Source organism: Plectropomus leopardus, chromosome 5, assembly GCF_026936395.1.
Source record: "Plectropomus leopardus strain MGB_pleo_1.0 chromosome 5, ASM2693639v1, whole genome shotgun sequence".
NCBI lineage: Eukaryota > Metazoa > Chordata > Actinopteri > Perciformes > Serranidae > Plectropomus > Plectropomus leopardus.
The window spans coordinates 23,942,713-23,965,092 of record NC_142180.1 but is presented as its reverse complement, the minus strand read 5'-3'; the positions used below and the strand labels follow the sequence as shown (position 1 = coordinate 23,965,092).

The following is a 22,380-nucleotide window of genomic DNA, read 5'->3' as shown; positions in this document are numbered from 1 at the left end:
GCCCTTAACCTCTGACCTCAAGAAATCTGAATAAAAATGGGTTGTCTATGTACTCATGAGTGTCCCCTTCACAGAAATGCTCACTTTATGCTAGTCCCATGCAGTCTTTTGCTGTCATTTGATTCCTAATCTAGACTATCTGGTAAGAAGTGTTTCACCTTGTCAATATGGACTTCATAACTGTTTTGCAATGCAAAATAATGGAACTGTAAACAAGCTATTAAAAATGTGTTTAATTGCAATTAACCACTGAAATTCTGCGATTAATAATTAACAATTAAAAAAAAAAAAAGTTTGACAGCCCTAATTTAAACCTAAAACCAAATTTGTCCGAGTATTTTTGCACAACCATTATTCAACACTTTTGGCCCTCACCAGACTAAAACAAATGTGGCTCAGCTTGCTATTTCTATATGATCTCCAAAATATCCCAATATTCACCATAACCTGTCAGCTAGTAAAAATAATATTCCCTGTCCTCTTTTCTACCCTGACCTCCCTGCCCCTCTGTATCTTCTTTTTCCCTTTCAAGCTGACAGTTCACTCTCATTTAGACCTCCATTATGCATTCCTGCTCAAGTTTACAAGACACATTGACAACAGAACATGTACAGACTCTCTCTATGCTCCCCCCACCTCTGTCTCTCTCTTTCTTTGAAGTATTGGAAGTGTCTTCCCCATTACTCAGCCCTTGCCTTTTCTCCCCCCCACTCCCATCTGATCCCTCACTCCCTCTCTTCATCTCTCTGAAGGAGTAAATGAAGGCAGAGGTCATCCCTCCTCTCCTCCTCCTCTCCTGCTAAATTGGCTGCTTGTAGCATCCGTAGATAGCTGCAGGCATTTAAGCCCCCTGCTCTGGAGAGCTAGTGAACAGACTTCCTGCTCATTTGTGGCATTTCTGTCTCTTCAACCACAGGCTTGTTTACCCACAGAGAGCAAGAGGGAAACCCTCATTATAAACTCTGCCAAGGTCATTGCAGTCACCATACCAATCTGCAAGATTCAACATACATATGCAATTTTATTCAAACCATTATGAAGGTGGTTAAATTATTAAAAGTAAAGACAGAAGAAATAATATCAATATCCCTGTTTCTATCTTAGTAATTCCATTTTCAGCATTAAGAAATATTTTAAGGTTGTTCCAATATCAATACCAGTAGCGTAACGACCTCACATACTGCCTAAAATGCTGGTTATACACTGATCCGATACCATGCAATTTATTAGTAAACTTTAGTGTAGCTTCATACCTCAATGAAACAGCAGTTTTCCCACAAATCAATTCCTCTTCGCTACTCTAAAATAATAGCCTACACAGCTAATTGCCCTGTGCAGGCACTGGCAACTGCTGTTGTAGAGCTGTGAAGGAGAAATTTCCAGTGGAGCTGTCTTATGTTAGCTGTTAGCAAAATATCAGAAATTTGGCAATATTTTACACTGGGTAAAATAAAGCTCTATGGCATAAATTCTCTGTATATATTTCTTTATGTTTCACAAAGGTTTTAACCTGAGCCATGTCATACAATATTGACTACGTCAAGATGCACAAAATTTTCCAGTTATTGCCCTTATTCTGAAAAAGTCAATATTCTGACTAAGCTGTTTACATGGCCAATGAAACTGAATATTCCACTAATATTCTTGTTAATATGCAGCCCTACATACTCTTTTTGACATGACCTAACATGTCATTTATCATATCAAAATATGGAAAAGTGGAACAGCTGGAGGTGTTTTTCATTTTGCTTCTTTGCATCAAAATAGGATTTTCTTCCTGGTTGGTGCTGTGATCTTTGCGTATATCCATCTTTCATAGTAGTGTCTAAACATTTAAATGTAGGTGTGTTTCTTCTACAAACCAGAATTGCAGCCTTGTAAACTGTTGGCTAGTTGGTTTGTGAACAAAGTTTTTAAGACAATTTTAAGAGCTGACCTAAAACAAATAGAGGCCTTGTGCCACAGTTAATATCAGCATATCTGTATGTCTTATTTGGAATATGCTTCATCCTAAAAAGGGCCTTATTTATTTATTGTGTTTTTGACATGACTTAGAATATAGTAAAATTTGGTATAATAGTGGAAAATTAGTGTGCATGTAAACATAGTCAGTGATGGCAATAATTTCACATCTATACAGGGTTAGTAGTATACGGCTATTCTTTTTTTTTTCTTTTTTATGCAAGGTATCTGATTGGTACTTGCTATATGCCAACATGCAAATCCCTGTATTGGAATCAGCATCAGGAGGGAAAAACGGTATTGGAACATCTCTAAAAAATTTCAACAATTTGAATCATACAGTTTTTCAAATCTTAACCATCACCCCAATTTATACTTCCCCCAAAACCAAACCACTCATCCCAATCAGTCCATACCAACCAAACACAAAAATCCTGAGCCACCCGTCTTTGTTTTAGTTTGACTGGTAGAAGGACTATAAAGTTGTCGCTGTATTTTAAAGTGAGCCACCATTTTCTCCATCACCCCAACTCCCGCCCCCACTCCCCAAATCCCACTGCAACCCTAACCTTGTAAAGTGAGTGTATGATGTTGACGGTGGGCTGTGCGTCCCTCCCTCCCTGTGCTCCGCTCCATAGGGGTCGACAGAGACACAGTGGCGTCAGGCAGAGCTCCCACAGCTCCAGGGCTGGGCAGAGAAGGGATTGCTGACACAGCCAAAGATGGTAAGGAGACTACTGCTGCCAAATGGATGGTCCAGCCATTTTACACACCCATGAAGTAATATGATCTGATATTGTACTGTGTTCACATAAAAACGCTCTGGTTGGTGATGCTGCTGACTGAGACAGTTGGAGCAGAGATTGATGGAGGGAGGACCGGGGGGTTGCGAGGGTAGAGGAAGTTGTGCAGAGATGAGAGAAGAAGCAATATTCAGCTGCTGACGTGTTCACTCATTGTATATGTTTGAGGAAGCCAATACATAATGTTGCACATTTATTTTTCAATGTATATGTACATATTTTTGTTTTAGTATTTATACGACATCCGTTACAAATTAAATGTGTTTTTTAGCTTTCATTAACACGTGCAAAGCTTCACCTGTGGGCTTTTTTTTTAATGGCCCTCCACTTCCTTGCAGACACTTAGAGACTTTTTGGCCTCCCTTCTACTGTGCTAAGCACTTTAGCACTCATCAAAAATCCTAAATTAATCAGTCCCTCCCATGCACTTTGCTTTAAAGTAACTGCAGCTTCAGCACTGTTTGATTCAAACCAGTTAACATTCTTAAAGGTCCAGTGTGTAAGATTTAGGTGGATTTAGTGGCATCTAGCGGTGAGTATTGAAGATTTAACCAGCTGAAACTTCTCCTGGTTAAATTTCCTTCAGTGTTCATTCTTGAGGAGGTTTTTACCGGTAGCTGAATTATTTACAGAGGTCACTACCTCTTCAAAACAAATGGACCTGGTGATTTTAACCAGTAAAACACTGAATAAAGCAGTTTCACGTTGAACAGTCTGTGTTTTTAAGACACTTCTTGCTGTGGAGGGGCTGCCAACTATAGTGGCTGACAAAAAACATGAATGTTTGGTTTGTCTGTTCCGGGCTACTGTAGAAAAACAAAGCTCATTCTAAGGTAACGAAAACAACAATTCTTATTTTCAGGTGATTATAAACAAAAACATACCTATATTCCATTTTTGCCTTTACAAACTCTAAATCCTACACACTGGACCTTTAAGATGCCAGCTTTAAGAATGACGATCAAGTGTCTTTCAACTTTCAGCAAGCGCTTCTTCTAAATTCTATTAAATAAAATCTTTGCACATTTGTATCATACATTTCCAACCACCAAAAAACCATCTACATGTGTTATTAGAAGCCCAGTGCTGGCTCTGCGTCCTACATAGCCAGCATTACAACATGTGAGAATAAGAAGCTGCATCTCGAGGCTGGGATCTTGAGAGGGCTGTGTGTTGTACCAAGTCAGCAGGACGCACAGTGAGTTCTGTCCGCAGCACTAGGCTCCTCAGTGGGAGAGCAGGGGCAGCCAGAGTGTTCACAACCAACATGAAGTGGACTGCTGAGCAGCACAAATGCTGGTGGGCAGGGACAAGGAGAGGAATATAATTGGCCACTGGGACTCGGCAGGTCCCTGTTAATTAGAGGCAGCCATTTTGGTGGAAAAACTCCTCAGAAAACGTCCCATGGAGTTGAAAGTCTCTCTGACAGAATGGAGCCCAGCAGGGAATGTAAACAGATTTAATAAGGCCCTCTCCAATCAACTCTGTTATGGCTAGATACTATTCTCTCCTTCGTCTCTGCTCTCTTTCTCTCTCTCTCTCTCTCTCTCTCTCCCCCTCTGTCTTCCTCGGTCTGTCTCTGTATCTCTGTTGTGGTAGAGTGGTGAGTGAGTAGGAAAGGATACTGTCAAAAGAACAATTTGCATGCAGCTCTCATCTTGAGAGCTTTTAGACATCTCCCTGTCTGTTTGTTTTCTGCTGTGGGCTTGGGCCATTGTTCTCCCTCTCTGTATGCAAGTGTGCGCGTGAGTATGTGCTCTTCCCCTCACTGCATATGCCACAGTGTGTGAATGCATGGAAGTGTGCGCGTGCATGTGAGCGTGTGTATGTGTGTCTAAAATGAGAGGATGGAAGCAGATTAAAGACTGACATTTTGTTGCTGCTGCTCCTAAACACTTAGATGGAGGAAAAGAAGAGCACGAGATAATAAGGAAATACAGCCTTTTTTTAAAGGTCTTCCTGAAGCCAGAGAAGCGATGGATGCTTCAAGCCCCCGTATGCCATCCCATGAGATTGGTATGGGTATTTAGAGATAGAGATAGTCCCTGTTTTAAGAACTGTGCTTGGATAAAGACCAATGGCTTTCTTAGCTTTTCTGATCTCTTTAAAATGAACTGCACACAGTTTGACTTCTCCTGGTCATGTGATCTGATGGCTGTGAAATAATTATTTGACTATATATTATACTGATGTTGGTGTGAATATATTGGTGGTATTTTTTGGTAACTAAAGAGTAATTTGTTTTCCCGCTGTTCATTTATCATCATTCCTGCTTACTACACGCAGGTAGATAGATAAAAGTAAAGTGATTAAAGCTGAGAAGCACACGCATTGTAAACGTCTAAAACAGTTTTGAAAACTATTTCTGGACAAACTGGGAAATTTTTAAATTCGGCTTTGAGCTGTATTATTAGAACACAGGTCCAGTCTTTTGATAATCCAGAAATAGAGCGAAATAGGACTCGTGTGCCGTTTCTCCTCTGCTAAAACCAGCCCTGCTTCCAAGTGCAGCCTGTCTGCGTGTGCTTAGGAATGGTTAAAAATAGACCGAGAGCTGAATGGTTGAACAGGGGAAAGGGAGAGATCTGAGTGATGACTTTAAAAATTTGATTGAATCAGATTAAAGAATATTTGCATCTTGATTTGGGTTTCAGCATGTTAGGTCATCGCAGTGCTTTTTGGAGCAGTATAATGGGAACTTGTGAGTTTGTGCTAAAATGGACAAGCTTTTTCGACAAATGTGCAAACATATAATACAGGGACTGCAGGACACTCAAAAAATAAAACAATTAGGAAACATTCTGTCCACAGTCAGCTTCTGGACAAGCAAAATTTAAGACGGAATGATGATGAACAGTGTGTCCATCTTCTTTTCCTGTTTTATCTTCCCACCATTTAGTGATTAGATTCAGTCGTCTCCACTCTTTCCATTTGTGAAAACACTGACACTCCCCTCAAACACACATACTCACACATATATGCAACAAAAGCCATTAATTTGATCAAACAAATGTTTTTTATGCAAATGGATGAATAATTTCTCTTTACACATTGCTTTTGTTGGAGAGTAATGTTCACTCAGAATAAGTATTTCTATTAAATATGTATCAGAGTGCTCTGTCGGAAATGCAAAGTGCAACCTCCCTCCTCCGACTTTTGACTCTCCCTCCTTCTCACCCTTTTTTTTTTTTTTGCTGTTTTCTCACACTTAACACCAAGCTTGCTGTTCCTTTTCGAACACTTTGATCCTAAGATGCTCTGCAAAACCAGATAAGAAAAAGGCGAACTTTCCTCTGTCACAGCAGCAGCATCAGCAGTCAAATAGCTTGCTGAAGGGCTGCCCCTGTTGTTGCCCCCTCCCACAAACCTCAGCAGCTATCAGAGAATCATTTAGAGAAGCCTCTTACTGTCTTCATGAATATAGCTGTTTTTCCTCTCTGTGTCTAGTGTTTGTTGTTTTTCTCAGTGTTTAAAGATGTGGCATGTTCTGTGTACAGTGCGTTCACTATATGTTTACTTTGTGATTCCATATTAAGGTTTAGCAGTGTTTTGACAAATGTTGAAGATGCATCGTGACGTGATTTATTTTTCACCAAGCATTAACACTGTTGTCACTAAACCTACTTTTCAGCCATTTCAGCATGATGTATAAATATTTACTCTTCCTTACAGTACCAAAACAGTTATTAATGATATACAAAATCAAGTTACTTCATCAAATAGATGCAAAATCCTATAAATTAAATAAAGCAGTCTTGCCTTTTGATTTACAACATTGACCACAATAACTCAAATATGGCAGAATCTCTGATGGTTGACAAATTTTTGTCACCTTATGTTTAGGGATGCACCACTTGCTTGGATTGCACTGATGTTTACAATTTGGATGATAGCCAGTGCTGATACAGATTTTCTGTTTGTTTAGTTCTTAACCTTAATGATAAAAAGAAAAATAAATCCTCCTACATTACTCCATACTAAGATATGCTTTTCTTTACAAAGATCGGCATCTCTGCCTTGTTGCAGCTCAGTCTATTCCTCTCCTCATCCAAGATATGAGACGCAGAGTTTAACAGCTGCTCACTGAAAGCAAATGTAAAAACAAATAACACACGTGCATGGCACCCACTACCCTCTTAAGTCATGCCATAGTCAGGCCTGGCCAGTAGCTTGTCCGAGTCCAACAGCAAATAACTGACACATTTACCCTGTGCAAAATTGATGCGGCTGATAAAAATTAGCCAGTGCCATTGGTGAACGTTATCTTTTTTGCCAATAGGCCAATGGCAGTCAACAAGGCCGTTATTGGCCAATACCAATGCTCAGTAGATAAGTCGGTGTGTTTGTTTACCCATACTATATATTGGTATGTTTCCCATACAATGTAAAAATTAAGCAATTATTTCTAAAATATAAGAAACATCGTGAATGTTTTATTCTGCAGCTATAATATTTAAATCCCTGTAAGGTAGAATGGCAATTACAAAACAGTGATATACTGTAGGTACAGAGCTGGTTGAAAACCTTCCAAATGTCTTGAAATACACCTTTAAAAGCCCTTTTCACCCAGACTGCGGATTTGACTTAATGCAACAAAAGTCATGCTTTTTCAAAAATTAATTTTGAAAATGACCACTTTGTCAGAGTGTCTCAAAGTATGCCTTGCTACATATTCAGTGTTCCAAATAGCTAAAGACAGTACAGAAGCCTTTGTTAATGAACGCCATCCCTCTCCTTTTTCCTCCCTGCATTTTCGCTCTATGGTTCCTCTCCCTCTTTCCTCCTCCTCTCTGCCCTGCTCCAGATCATTAGTAACATGGAGGCTCCAGTGACAAATGGCCCCAGCGGCGGAGGCACCACAGCCAACGGTCCGACCACCAACAGCCGCGGCTGCCCCTCACCCATGCAGACTGGCCCAACAAACGACGACAGCAAGACCAACCTCATTGTCAACTACCTGCCCCAGAACATGACCCAGGAGGAGTTCCGCAGCCTGTTCGGTAGCATCGGCGAGATTGAGTCCTGCAAGCTGGTTCGCGACAAGATCACAGGTACAGACTGGAAACTTTTCATGTTGCATTGGGGTATTTCTGCTTGTGTGTCCCAAAATATCAACTTTTCATGAACTAAGAAATCTGCTTAGCCCTCACATCATTTGAGGTGTATCCAATAGGTTTTGAAAAGATAGACTTTGTAGGATTTCTCAGCCCATACAGGAGCATGTATTTCCCTGAAGTAAAAATGTGAAAATCACACTAAAGTGAAGTCAAAAGGCTTTCAGTGACAATTTGATGCACTCACGAGCAGAAGTTGGGAGAAATGAATGTAGTACACCGTCTGAAGATTTGGTAGTCCCAACAGGCAATTCCTCCAAAGGAAAGAGGAAAGGGATAAGCACAAGGTGAGCCACTATCCTGAGCTCCTCGAGAGCTGGAAGGGATTTAGATGCTTGCTTTCTATTCTGACTGTTTTAACTGGCCCAATCCTGGCAGTTTAAGAATGGACTCCCTATTCACTAGATCAGCCCGCTTTTAAAGTATAATACTCAACAGACCACATATTTTAAAGTTATTGGTAATCTATGTTTTTTCTCAAGAGCATTTTTTTTTAACAAATTCATGTTCATGAAAATTGTTAAGTCCACAGCAAATATGCCAGTTCAGCACAACACATCCATAGTATAGGAACACAAAATTCATTCTTGGCTCAATCATCCATCACCCCAATAAGCACCATCAATAAGTAGGATTCGAAAGGGTGCTTAGTCCCTGGAGTTATGCAGGAAGCTTTATATTTAGAAAAGCTGGAAAGGAAACATGAGTAAATAAAGAAGAGAAGGGGGTTTAGGAATTGATAAGCTTATACAGATTGTATTATTGACATAGATTCAAAGACAGAAAGATGAAAAATAGCGAGTGAAAATACATTATTAGTTTGAAGCTTCTGAAAGGAACTTCAAGTGATGTTCCTACACTTTTTAGGATTTTTTAGCCCCTATTACATTACCTATTTAAGACGGAAATTGTATGCGAGTATTCTGCCTCAACGCTCTTTGTAAAAGGACCAATTGCAGAATAGGGGGTTGTCTGGCCTTCAAGCTGACAGTGGTGGTAGTAATAACACACAATTGACATCTGTGTAAACAGGATATCCGTCACGAGGGGACCATGGACGGGACAGGTGTGACATTTTAAAGACGTATTACGTGTGCGACCCACCGCAGGAAATTTGAAAAACAGCTAGCAGCACATAGCTGCTAAATCAGAGAAAAAAAATAGCCATCAAAAAGTATCCGCAATTGGGGAGACAGTGAGGTCCAGGAGCTTCGTTCCTCCAAGTGGAGGGCAAGATCACCCACAATATAACAGAGATGTTAAATGATTATTACTGGCACATTATGCCTTTATTATTGTTTAGAAAGCGCGTCCGATTTTTATGTTACATGCCACAATAGAGGTAGACGCTGTTGTATTTCACAACACACCCGACACGCCTCTTTTGCTTCAGGGATGCTGGCATGCTTTCTAAAATCACACACTGGAGCAGCATGTTGCTGCTTCTGTGTAAAAATGCAAAGTCAGCATAAAGAAGGGTCTTTGTAGCAGCCCTAAAGCGCAATCTCTGTGTAAAAAGGGCTTAGCGGTAATCTATATATTACTTCATTTTGTGTTTGTGTTCACCTTTCACAAACTTTTTTGTCATGTTTGCCTTTATAGTTAAATAACGGTAGACTGGTAAGAACAAGGAAATAGAGGCAGGCGTGATGAAGCAGACAGCTTATGTGACTGCTGCTGAAAGATTAACGGTAGGTGTAGATACAACAGCACGCTGTGTGTTGAATGTAGACACACGTTAGGAATTAAACATGCAATGAATAGCACATGTGTGTGCACAAGCCCTGCAGTCCGACATCATTCCAAACAATTCGAGTGTTTCAGAGGAGTCATTGCTTGTATTGTCTCCTACAAGGAGAAATCCATCTCTGCCCTCTGTGTGTGTGTGTATGTGTGTGCGCGTGCATGCGTGTATGTGTTCAAGCGCTGTGAGTCAGCAATGCAGCAAAGTGCCACATGTTCTCCAGAGGTGTTTAAATTAAGCAGCACTTCGCGGTGCTAATCATGGCTGTAATCTGGGCGTAGTGGCTGTGTGGGTGGCCATACAGCAGATGGATCGGGGGGGTTGGGGTGGTGCGGCTCTGTGATAATGCTCCATAATGGCTTTCATTTTAGATCCTACTTACTGACACTCTTCTCCTGATAATCTCATTAAAGAGCACCAGGCTGGCAGGCAGTGTAGATCACCGAGCCATTCTCAGATAGCAGGCAAGGAGAGGAGAGTAAACACACACATGCACGGATATATAAGCAAGCATAATCACCGAATTAGATTTCTTGTAACAGATTAAGAGCAACCAAAAGGCCAATAGCGATGACAATTTAGACTGTAAACCAAAAATGGCCACTAGCCCAGCCGTTCCTGCCTCCGTCTGTTCTCTGAAGCATATTCTGCAGCACTACAGCTCCTCTCTAGGACCATCTTTCGCTTCCTCTGTAATGGGCCACAAAATGGAGCCTGAGAGTCAGAAACACCAGGATAATGGAGGACGGTGTGTACAAAAATAACACCGGGATACCACATGCTATCATCATCACCATCACCATGTTCTCTCTCCTCCCGATTTTCCCCTTAAGTATGATTTGCCAAGCAGCAGCGAGGAACCAAGCAGATATTTGGAGGGAGTTTAAAAAACAGAATTGCTGTAAACCTGCTCGGGCCCTAAATGCGGAATCTGAGAGAGGTAGAAGTGTTTGTTCGCTCACTTCTAAACCATTTAGGGTACTTCTCTGCTCTGCACTACAAGGTCTCTCTGATGACTTAGCATCAACGCAAAAAGTTATAAATAAATCCTGCCCTCCCTCCGTCTCCCCCTGTGGCGTATGCCTGTTTTGCTCTCCCATGGGTGCAATTTCCTCGTGCAAACTTTTAGGCTAACAAAGCACAGATCCCCTCTTCTAGCGGAGAATGCCAAGAGGCTTTATACTCTCTAACATTCATCCAAATCATTAACAGAGTAAGCCAGGTTTATAAGCAGGAGGGGTAAAGAGAAGGATGGTGGGAAGAGTAGAGAGAACACCAGTTTTTGAGGCTGATATGTACAACTGTACCGTTTTCCCGTCTGTCATAAATATCTTGGAATTCATGTAAGAAAGATCAACTAGACATTTGTATCTGAGTGAGTCAAGAGTAAGAAAGGAAAGGACATTTTTCTGCATGAAGCTTCAGAATGTCTTGAGGATAGTTGGAGTGCTCTGTAGCTACACATTATTCGTATTGATGGGAATATTAAGGTTGTCATATTGTATTATGCAGTGTGAAGAGTATGAAGAGTAGAAAACAAAGTTTGAGAATTTAAATACATTCACTGACTGGAAATCCTTTTTTTTTAAATTTTGATAATAATTTCAATATTTTATCATGTAAAAATTGAAGTATTTCGACCAACAAAATTATTATTCAGTCTTTTAGTGTACATGCAAGAGTGGTTACATTTAGCTTTGTACATTGGTTGGAGCTGTACTTGAAGTGCAAACTAATACAATGCTACCGAACCAAAGACACTATTAACATGCCAACAAAGTATAAAGATGTGTTACTGCCATACAGCATCTCGGCCTTCTTAGATACTAACATTAAAGACATCACCCAAATAATCTAAATTTGTCAGCTGTTTCCTTACTTTAAAAAATAGAAAATAAAATAAACAAACAAATAAAACAAAAAAACATCTAATGCCCCTTTTTCCACCAACATGGAACCGGTTCTGTTCCAGTTTTTTACATTTAATTTTGACCTGTTCAGAGCATTTCAACCAAAACTCAATTAGTTCAAAACCAAAAATGTTTGTTCTCAGCCGGAACCAAAAACAGCAGCTTTTCTGCGACATGAAGTGTGAACCTTGACGACATCAGTGAGTATGTCATATTCTAAAGATTAGAAAGAGACGGTGGAGAAGTCAAGTGAGAAATCGAGTGTGCAGTGGTCTCATAAAAAGTTGGCTCTTTTTTTGGGGGGGGCAGAACAAAACAGTTGTTCTACCCAAAAAACAGGCTGCAGTTCACAGGTGATCAATGTAATTCACGATTTTGCTTCTACTGTTGTGCATTGTACAACACCCTCTGTTGATGACACATCCTTTATTACAACGGTTCAGTGCAAAACTGGTAGAAATGTGGGCTGGTTTGCTAGAAAGCACTAAGGTGCCAAGAATCCTTAATGGAACTGGTTTAATAACCAAAGCTCATTTGGTGGAAAAGGAGTATAAAAGAAAAAATAAATCAACAGTCCACATTGTAGATCCTGTGGCCTAATAACAAATACCAAACTTAATGGAAACATATGCCGCCTGAAAAGATCCTGTAGAATACGAGTTTGTTTTTGCCAGGAGACAAATTTCAAAGTAAAAAAACAGCATTTAGTTTGATTTTTGCGTGGTCTTTACCCACCTACAGCAACCCACAGCTTTCCCATGGGCGTGCGCGACACATAAACATGTGAGACTTTAAATGAGGACGCAAACCAATGCAACAATGGGAGGCAATGCAGGGAGAAGAGATAAAATTACCATCAAGGTTAAGATGTTTCCACTTTAGGGATTTAGACTTTTAGTCCTGAACATGGGAAATATATTGTAATATTCACAATTACAGGTAATCGTGAAGTTGTATAGCACCCCAAATCCTCCCCGTAATTCAAACCATGGCTTTACTATTTTATATTCAGACAAATGCACTCAATCATTCATCAGTATTTGCTTGCTTGAACATCACAAATATCAGTGTTTGCAGCTTAACTGACCTGTGAGTGTTTGCAGATGAGGTGTGAGCATATGAGCCTCTCAGAGGTAGGAGAGACAGACAGGTCCTTAGCTTCCTGTGGACTTGCTCCTGTCAGCTCCAATGACGCCAGCATGGCGTGAGGCTCGAGTGGGTACGGGCAGGCGTAGACACTCTAGCTCCGTCTGTCACCCTGGCTGACTTCAGCTGGTCGAAAAAGCCACCTCTGGGTGTCTTCCTTGCTCCACACACGCCTGCATGCCCGCTCGCGCAGCTACCGCTGCCTGGTGCTCTCATAACACGGCAGGGACATGCAGGTTAATCTTTTATTTAAGGCTAGCTTACACGCACCTAGCTGCAGCCCACACACACTTCTACATCAGCCCCAGGCCTCCACCTGTGAATGTCCTGTCTGCCTCTTAAAGAGACGATACCTTAAATGCTTCGCTGTTTGAATTAAGTGTGTATACTGTAGTAGCTTTTACATTTGTCCTTCTGCATTTCAGAGAGACAGCTACATGTACAAATGCTTTATGTCAAGGACGTGACGGCTCTGAGATGCTGTGCACTATACATGGTTCCACTTATAGCTCTCTCTTTTCATCCTGTCTTCCTTTAAAAGAAAGCAAGATGTCTATTTAAGCTGCAAATTGCCAGTCTGAAACCTCATCCTGAGCAACAGCGAAGGCATCCACACCTCACTGAGACGTTAGAAAAAACAGGCATACCCTTATTGCGAGCTGAGAAAAATTGATGTGGACTTTGCAATATACTGAATCAGCACTCACATGCCTATTCACACACAGAAATAGATTGACTGATCCTTGTCAGGAAGTCATTTTTCGGGATAATTTTTCTGCATCAGCTGCATTTCTGCTGGAGAAATGAATGCATTTGTTTTCATAATGACACGGAGAAAAAGGAAATGGCTTTTCATGCTGGAACAAGAATTGATTGCATTGGGGAAATTGTGTGTGTGTGTGTGTGTGTGTGTGTGTGTGTGTGTGTGTGTGTGTGTGTGTGTGTGTGTGTGTGTGTGTGTGTGTGAGGGGGGTGTTTGGACAAGCTTTTTTTGGGATTGTCATGTTGTGCCAATAATTACAGTAGCCAAAAGCTCAGTAGTCTTACTTTGTATAGATAGATAGGATGTTTTACTGGTCTAGTAAACAGTTCTGGCCGCCTGTGTCACCTTTTTGCTCATGTAGACCCGGCTTTTTCTAGAAATAGAATGGATAGAGAGGACATGGAACTGTTTTCCATGGTTATTTGACTATTACAAAAGAAGATTAAGATTGTTGTTAATTGTTATGATGACAATGCTCGTTAGTGGGGCTGCAAAGTGTCTCACACTCACTCGTTTGAGAACTTTGTTTGAGCCTATTTTTACACCTACTTTCCGCATTTAACAGAAAAATGCAACGGTACACCAACTTGAATGGTAATAAAAAAATTCAATCATGCAGTTCTGCTAGACTTTATGAAAATTTATTGCACCAAATGAATCAAATCCCAATAATGAAACAAGTCATTTCACGGGGCTTGTGATGCTAAAAAAATGTATCCACTGATTTACAGGCATCTCTTTCCCAAAGTAAGTCTATAAGAAAAAGTCTTTTTGGTATCACATGATGGACCTTGATGGTGAAGTTCCACAACTGACCACTATGTAAAATTGGTCTAAGGTCATGTGCCGTTCCTGGTTTCTGCTTTTGCTTATTGCTGGCTTTTGCTTATTGCTGGCTTAAAGCCACAAACTCACCTTTTCATAATGGAAACAGCCGCTTTTTAGTTCACACTGATGAAATAATCCTCTTATCTACATCAAAATCTGTAAAGACGTAGTCCCAGTGCACACTGACTGAAGCCTTTGGTGCACACTACTCTAGTCACCTTCCATGTGTTGGTTTTCTACATGGAATCTGGGGAGCTGATAGTGACAATGTAGCAAGCCAAGCAGATGTTGGTAATGAAAAATAGATGGACTGTGATGTCAGATGTGGAGTAGTTCAAGCCGGAGCACCTCTGACAGACAGCAGCTTCAGTACCATGCGATTGCCTGCTGTGAACTCAGTTCTTACATAAGGACAGGTATACCTTATTCATATACTGTAGGAGCAAAAAAAAAAAACCCTCTCAGGTTTGCTGGATTTGGCTTCCTTCGCACGCACAGGCCCGTGGTTCAGGCAGCACACTTCCATTAGTCTCATTGTCGTTCCATTTTTGTTATGGAACATCAAGTGCACCCACAAGTATTGCAAACATAAAATATGCATCTAACCCTGATCTGCGAGGACAGGCGGGTGGAGCTTAGCTCCTGCACAAGGTCTGTCAGTCTAACGTGGAGCAGATCAAATATTCACCATATAAACCTCAGTTTACCCACAACTCTTTGTTGCTACTGAAATATACATTGACGACACGCTCAGGAGCAAAGTGGATTCTCTTTGTACTTCAGAATGCAAGTCGAGCCGTTTTCGCATCATTGCTGGAGTGATGGGAACTAAACTTGCCATCACTCCTCAGTTGTCTTATGATGAGTCCCATTTACACCTTTCAAAACACCGAAACAACACAAATGTTGTTCTGTGTGGTGACAAACATACTTTTTAAAAAATCCTTACTGAAATCATGCCGAGGGTGATCTGGTGCAGTGTTTATATCTCACATACAGGCTGCATTTATCTGAACTGGGAATGGGCTGAAGGCTGGAGATAGCGTGAACAAAGCTGACAGGGAAAGAGATGAAAAAAGGATTTGACATCTCCAAAGCCAGGTATTAAGAGAGCTGCCAGGCTCAGAAGTGCAGACACAAGCAGGCAGACACACATTAAAGTTTCAAAGTCCCAGGTCCCGAGAATGTCCTGTCCCTCCCCTCTTAGCACCCCCCCTCAATCTCCTCCTCCTCCCTTCTGCTTAGGACCCAGAATTGGACGCTCTGAGAGCTTGCATGGCTGCACTGCTCCTCCTGTGACCCTCACTTCAGACTGCCTCTGTCCTCTCTCATTCCACTCTGAGTGCCCTTTACATGAACACAGGCTGTCCCACGTGTCAGCCTCACATCCAGAGGCTGGATGTGCCTCAGGGCTGGTTCCTCACTCTCTGACCCTCTACCCTGAGTGCACTGTACCTGTGCAAGATGGTCCCTTTGTCCCCAGCATGTGTGCTGCAGGGCTGGGGATGGACGGCTCAGGGCTTATGGGCCCACTCATCCTGCGCTCTCACAGGGAGTCCAAGCAGGTGCAGCAGAGTAGGCACCCGCAATCCTGACGTAACAGGGTTATCCAAGACTTAAAGGGGCTTCTCTGTCTGTCAGCTTGCTTTCTATTTCTCAGCTGTAAAGCCAGCCAAGCAGCCCACACACTGCAGGCTGCAGTCCGCTGGCCCTAAGGCTCAGGGAGCCACCACGAGGGGGTGGTTTACGTGTGTGTGTTTGTCCCTGAGCTTCTACGTGGGCAAGTGTGTGTCTATGTGTGTGTGTTGGTGGAAGCAGGGCCTTGGGAACTGAGAGTGGGAGCCTCCTGACTGCAACTGTGGCTGCTACCTTGGCAACCCAGGAGGGAAAGATGTGTTGAATGAGTGAGTGGGAGAGGGATCTACAGTAGATGCATGTGTGCGGGGGACGTGGCTCTGTTTATGAATTTAGTTATTTGAGCAGGCTCGATACATGCCACATGATATGCTCCAACTGTACTGCTAGTATTTGAGGCACGGTGCTCTTTTGTTCTCCTCGTGTTGATCTTTTTTGCAAACTCACTCAACTCCCTCTGCTTATTTCTTAAGGAGTTGACCCGCTTTAAGGTAAGTGAAGTGTATTTTGACATGAAGCTGGTGACAGGGCACCTTTTCAAATGTTGGGGAGCGCTGGCCCATCAAAAATAGCACTACCTCAAGTTGCTTCAGCAGCAAGGGGCAAAATGTCAGACGATGAGACAGGATGGGAGCAGTGAGTGTGACACATTTATTTTGACAAATTGAAATGGGTTTTTTTCTCCCCTTCGCCTCATCCTAAAATGTCGCTAAATTCAAGACTGACTGAACGGATTTGCCTGTTTCTGGGGAGAAGTGGCCACTCCTCTCAAGGTGTGTTAGCATCACCGGCTCGTAGCGCTGATGATCCCTGAAAGCTGCAGCTCCCCCTCACCCCTTTGATGCTTCTGTTCTCTCGTGACGTTCTGAACGACAGACAGACTCCACAGCTGACAAAGTGTGGAACTGTGGGAACAACTAGCAGTGTTTTATAGATAGCCTTTAAAGATAATATTTTTCATCAGATTTTTTCAAATGAATGCAAAGCTGTGTCCATTTGTTGGGCAGTGTGTACTACACAAAGATCTACACGAAAAAATGTTGCCTCTTTAGCAGCTCTCTGGCGTGGGTTGAGGTGCTATACACCAAGAACTTTTGAAGTTGCTGTATGGTTCTTTACAGGTTTTCTGTTTGTCCCAGTTTAGTAAACTAAGCTGTAGAACCAACAGAGACATTTTGTAGTTCTTGTATAGACAGATGCACAATGTTAATTTACCATTACGTCTTGGTAGGAAACCCGCTTGTTATCTACATAAAAACATTGCTAAACAGACACTGCCTCAATTGCTTAGTTTTTAGCCACCTAAAAAAAGTCAGATGTCAAAAATAAGTATTAATTTAAGTGTACAATATATTTTGAAGATTTTTTACCACTTTATCTAGCCAGACAGCCCTTTTCCGACAGCTAATTTCTGCCATTATATCAAAGCCACTTGACTACATTGACAAAAATAAAAAGTAGTTTTATTTAGCAGAATACTGAATTTATTGGTCTACCATTGCCTTGATTGGTTACTCTGTAAGGTAGAGTAGTGCAAATATTCAGATGTCCACAGGAGTACATTACTTAACTTCCAAGCCAGTGTTTGGTTTATCAAAAATGATATGAAAGCAACACAGTATATAAATAGGCTGGAGCCTACAAACAGTGTATTTCCAGAGGATAACATATCAAAACTGTGGCATTCAACCTATTCTGCCCCATATGCACAGAAATATTCCAGGTTTGAAAAGGCAACGTATTATGTTTCTCCGTAAGCATTAAGTACTGGATTCTGGACCAGGTCAGTCAATATTTGAGAGACATGGTTAATAATGATTCATATTTTAAGTAAAAGTTACTTAGCATAGCAGCATATTGACTTATTTATAGTACTATCTGTTATCATTCAATCAAAAATTTAAAAACAATCAGCATTATTTAACAAAGGTGCTGCATACCACCTTTAAAATGTGGGTGCCATATAGCATAATAAAAGGTTCACCTACGATTACGAGCCAAAGAATTGCTTTTAGGTTGTGTTTAGCAGCATTTTTGTTCAGTTTAAAATACATAAACTGCACAGAAACAGGAGATAAAGAAGTGAATAATATGACATTAAATTTGAACATGTTGGCAGTTGTTTCACCCCTACAGAACATCTCAGCCCCAAAGTAAAACATTATAATATCTGTTTTGACAACATACTGTCAGCAGATCAAATTAGCTCTCTGATTAATAGCTACACACTTTCAGAGAATAGTATCAAGAACAATAGATTGCAAGAAGGTACACAGTGAAATAGACGGTTCTTGCAGCTATGTTTCATTCGGTAGCTACCACTCTAGATCAAAGAGTATATAGTGCGTTGTGTGAGCCTCGCCTGATGATAGCAGGAGATGAAGATGCTTTCATGTCTGCAGTGCAGGGCTCTTAGTCACATAATACAACAAAAAGGCACAAAATAATGACAGGCAATATGCAACTGGAGTCTCTTACTATGTGCGCCTTACAGCACATGATTGTGTACCTCACTGTGCGCCTCAGTGCCGTGCATGAATATGTTAAACTTGATTATATGCCTTTAAATTCAGTATAGCTATGCATACATCTTTTTGCTTTTGTTTGTGCTTATTTGTACACCTACATGTCATTTTGCATAGGTATGTTAAGTGAATTTTCGCTTCTCTGACGTGCGTGCGTGCATGCACAGAAGGGAGAAAGGCAAGGTGAAATTACATAGTGGGGCCTTCAGGCAGGCCACCCGCTTGAAGTACACTCATTTTCTCATCTCACACATTGAGCAACCTGCTGCTCCTCAGGAAACAAATAATGGCTTAGTCATAACACCTCGCCAACTCACCAAAGAGCTACTCACCAGAAATAGCAGTGATTTTATCACTGAAAAACATGCCCACCTCCCTTTACAATTTATGTGAGATTGTACAAAAGCTCTGCCAAAAGAGTGGAGGTGGGTCCAAATTGGCCCCCAACTCCTCACTCCCCCACCACATGTGGTTAGTCTCTTAGAGAAACCGGATGTTGCACTGTGTTATAAAGCGCAGTGGTACCTATTCAATCTGTAATGACAGCTTCAGGTGTACAAGTGCACACACGTTCAGTATTATATCATTAACAAACCAAAGATTCTTACATTTATATACTTCTAATGAATCCCGTTTGGGGACAGTGTTTATTACAAGACCTCTCCCATTATTACATTTACATAATTTTATTAAGAAGCCCCCTTTCATCGCTGCAGAGCATTTTCTTAAGTCGTTACAACTGTTGTAGAATCTGCATAACTGGCACTGTAAGCAGCTGACGAATCAAAGGCAAATGAATATCTAACCTCATTAAAAGGCCATTATGAAGAGCAATGCATCATTTGGGTTCTCAGTTTTAATTGACAATTAAAATATATAAGTTAATGTATCCATTAAGCTAATTGATCAGCACAAGGCTGATTTTTCTGTTAGCTACAACCCCATTAGAGGCTATTTATCATGCATTTTTTAATAGGTTCTCTATCTAGCTTCAGATGCAGTACTTTTAAGTTATTTTTCTGTCATTTTAAAATACCAGCAGAAAGTCTACCAATCAGAGATTTTGGACTTTTCTCAAACTGTCTTCTTAAAGGAACTACAGTGACCATTTAACAAGCAACTATGCCAGTGAGTCTGCAAGGTATCCCAGTTTTGACTCGAATCATGCCAGTCCAATCAGATTTGCCTGTTCAATACGAATATTTCGCTATTCGTTCCTTTTTTTTCCTGTTCAAAGTTTGAGAGTTTGAAAGTGGGACATTAAGTGTGACAGTAACATTCACGTAATATAGTAAACAAAAAGCTACACTAACAGGATCGACAATGTGCAACAACATTTTTTGCCGACACAAGATATCAAACAAAAGTCAGACACTGTATATATGCTGTGAGCTGTAAAGTTGCCACTTCTAAGCAGAAGGCAGAAGATAACTTTATTTCGGGGTCTTAAGGGGCACAGCCTGTCCTCTGCCTTGTCACTGCCTCCATGTGTGTAGATCCCAGTTTTAAAGAACAGCTCACTCTGCAGCAAAACCTGGGGACCAAAATGTGCCCAGAAGCACACAGCACACTGACTGGCAAAATCAAACAACAATTGCTCGACTTGAGGCAATCCTAATCACCTAACGGGTGATTCAGATCTCTGACTTTCAGGGGCCAGACCTAATATATTCTCATATATTACATATTCATACACACACTAACACTGCGTAACACGGTCAAAAACTTATGATGATCTACACCCACACTGACTTCACGTTGTCTTCCAAGTAGGTTTGCAGCGATATACTGGTTTTACTCTATACTGTGATATGAAATTTATCATACCGTGTAAATTTGCTTATCTACAATATTAAAAAAAAATGCAACTGGACGGAGAATCTCAATTTTTCCATCTTACACAAACCTCCATTTGAAAAATGAGTTTAAGTCTTTGATTGAAAAATTTGTTCAACCAAAACTAACCCTTCTGTCTTTAGTCCTTTGAAGGGTCATTCTGACTAGTAATAATAATTCTATAATACCATGAAAATATCGTGAAAATCTCAGACGTTACGAACCAACTTCCAAGCAGAATGCTGGACCAGTCTCCTTTTGCCCTGTGCACTAAACAGCCTTACAGCACCATACCCATCATAAGTAACTTTTCTGCCTGTACACACACACGAAAGAGAAAAACTTTCGCATACTCCACTACTATACCTTAATCAAAATATACAGAAACTGTAAAAATAAATATTATCAGAACCCTTATAATATCTTATACCAACATAGGCATTTTTATCAAATATAAATAGGTGCTCAAGTGCTCTTGGACGACAAATTATTCCTGTGACGAATTTACGTGGGACACATATATTAGGAAATGTTTCTGATTCGTCCAACAGCATTTCCATAACCATAACATGTTATGCATTGCACAGCAGCAGTATAACAACTTTAGATAGATGACACTGAAAACTACTTTTACAGGAAGACTTGATCTTGAAGAAAATTTAAATGTGTGGCTAGAAACAACTTTAGCAATATCACGTTTTGCTTCATTTTTATAAAGTACTTTGTCTGGTGTTCTAATAATGCAATGCAGCCTGAGCTGGCCTTATCCTTGTATCCCAATAAGACACCGTGCTAGGTTAAATGATGCTGAGCCATTTTAAACTGCTTCTAAACTGTGCTTAACCGCGGTGTACTGAGCCGGAACAGAGCAGGGCACTGTGATGGTGTGATCCAAATGCAGGCAGCATGCAGGGCTGACCCTGCTGGGGAGTACTGAGGTGGACAGGGCAGGTGTTGTGACAGGCTGAAGCCAAGCTCACTGCCTGCTGCCTCTGCATGCATACTATAACTTACAGACGGAGAAACGCTTACAGTGGTAACTGTCTATACGATTCCTCGTTCAAACATATGATAAAGGATGGAAACTGACTGCAATCTTCATCTTTACAATGTTCACTAAACGGTTTAGGAAGTACAATACCCTCCTAAGCACATGATGCATTCACTGGTTGGCTTCCAGCCACTCCACTCCTCACTATCCTGTTGCGAGGATATACTTTTACTGCTTGTGTTTGTTGGTATGTGCCTCTGCGATTGAGTGATTACATGTTTACTCGCGCATGTGCGCACATGTATGTGCATTCGTGGGGTGCATTGGCATCTCTCTCCCATCAGTGCAGATTCCAGGCAGTCTGCCGGTGGCTCCCTGCTGTTAGCTGCTCCGTAAGCAGCCTGGAAATGGTTGGTGGAATCCCCTCCTTGAGCTTCCCTGATGCTGTAGGCAGATGTCTCCCTCTGTCTCCCCTCATCTCCCCGCTCACCTGGGGACTGATGCCAGCCAGCGAGCCTCACTCCCACCCTTCTTCCCTCCAGCCTGGAGGCCCTCAGCTTTGCCAAAGAGGGAGTGAAGAAGAGAGTGGGGGCGGGCAGATATGCCAGAACCAGCCTAAGCTCTCCATGCATACAGCATACACACAAACACATCATTTACACATAGCAGCTGCTGAATACCACATTCATCAGGCCTGAAATCAAAGTAAATACGTTATTACGTTTGTTGCTAGACTGTAATCCAATGCTGACTCACATGTGTGCATACGAACTTGTGCACACGTCCACACACACACAAATATAAACACACAACCTACACTGAGGCTGCTCCACTGTCGCACAGCGTCTATGGCTGCCAGTTTGGCCCCATTTGGCTGCCTGGACTACTCTGTGAGTGCTAAGTGTCTCGGTACCATTAAGCACCAGCCAGCCCATCTCGATTGCCCTGCATGAGGGCTCTTCTCCAGCACACTTCATTGTCAGCTAACCCTCTGGTGGCTGCGCTTATCGAACCTCACATTTTTTGCTTAAGATGAGTCAAAGGGGTGAGGAAGGTGATAGGAAAGTAGAAGGCAAGGGTGGGTGACATGGCGGATGCCGACAAGGAGCGTTACAAGCAGCAG

At 41.5% G+C, this 22,380-nt stretch overlaps 2 protein-coding genes across 3 annotated transcripts in view; one reads left to right on the top strand and one right to left on the bottom strand.

Annotated features, from left to right (window-relative positions):
• Positions 1–22,380, bottom strand: part of agbl4 (AGBL carboxypeptidase 4) — a 497,335-nt gene that overhangs the window by 379,490 nt on the left and 95,465 nt on the right. The window lies entirely within an intron of this gene.
• The window catches only part of elavl4 (ELAV like neuron-specific RNA binding protein 4), a 96,781-nt gene that overhangs the window by 33,221 nt on the left and 41,180 nt on the right, over positions 1–22,380 (top strand). For both annotated transcript variants that reach the window (XM_088077782.1, XM_088077781.1), the window contains exons 3-4: positions 2,601–2,687; positions 7,570–7,816. In XM_088077782.1, coding sequence (XP_087933908.1) covers positions 2,601–2,687; positions 7,570–7,816 — 334 coding nt within the window. The remainder of the gene's footprint in view (positions 1–2,600; positions 2,688–7,569; positions 7,817–22,380) is intronic.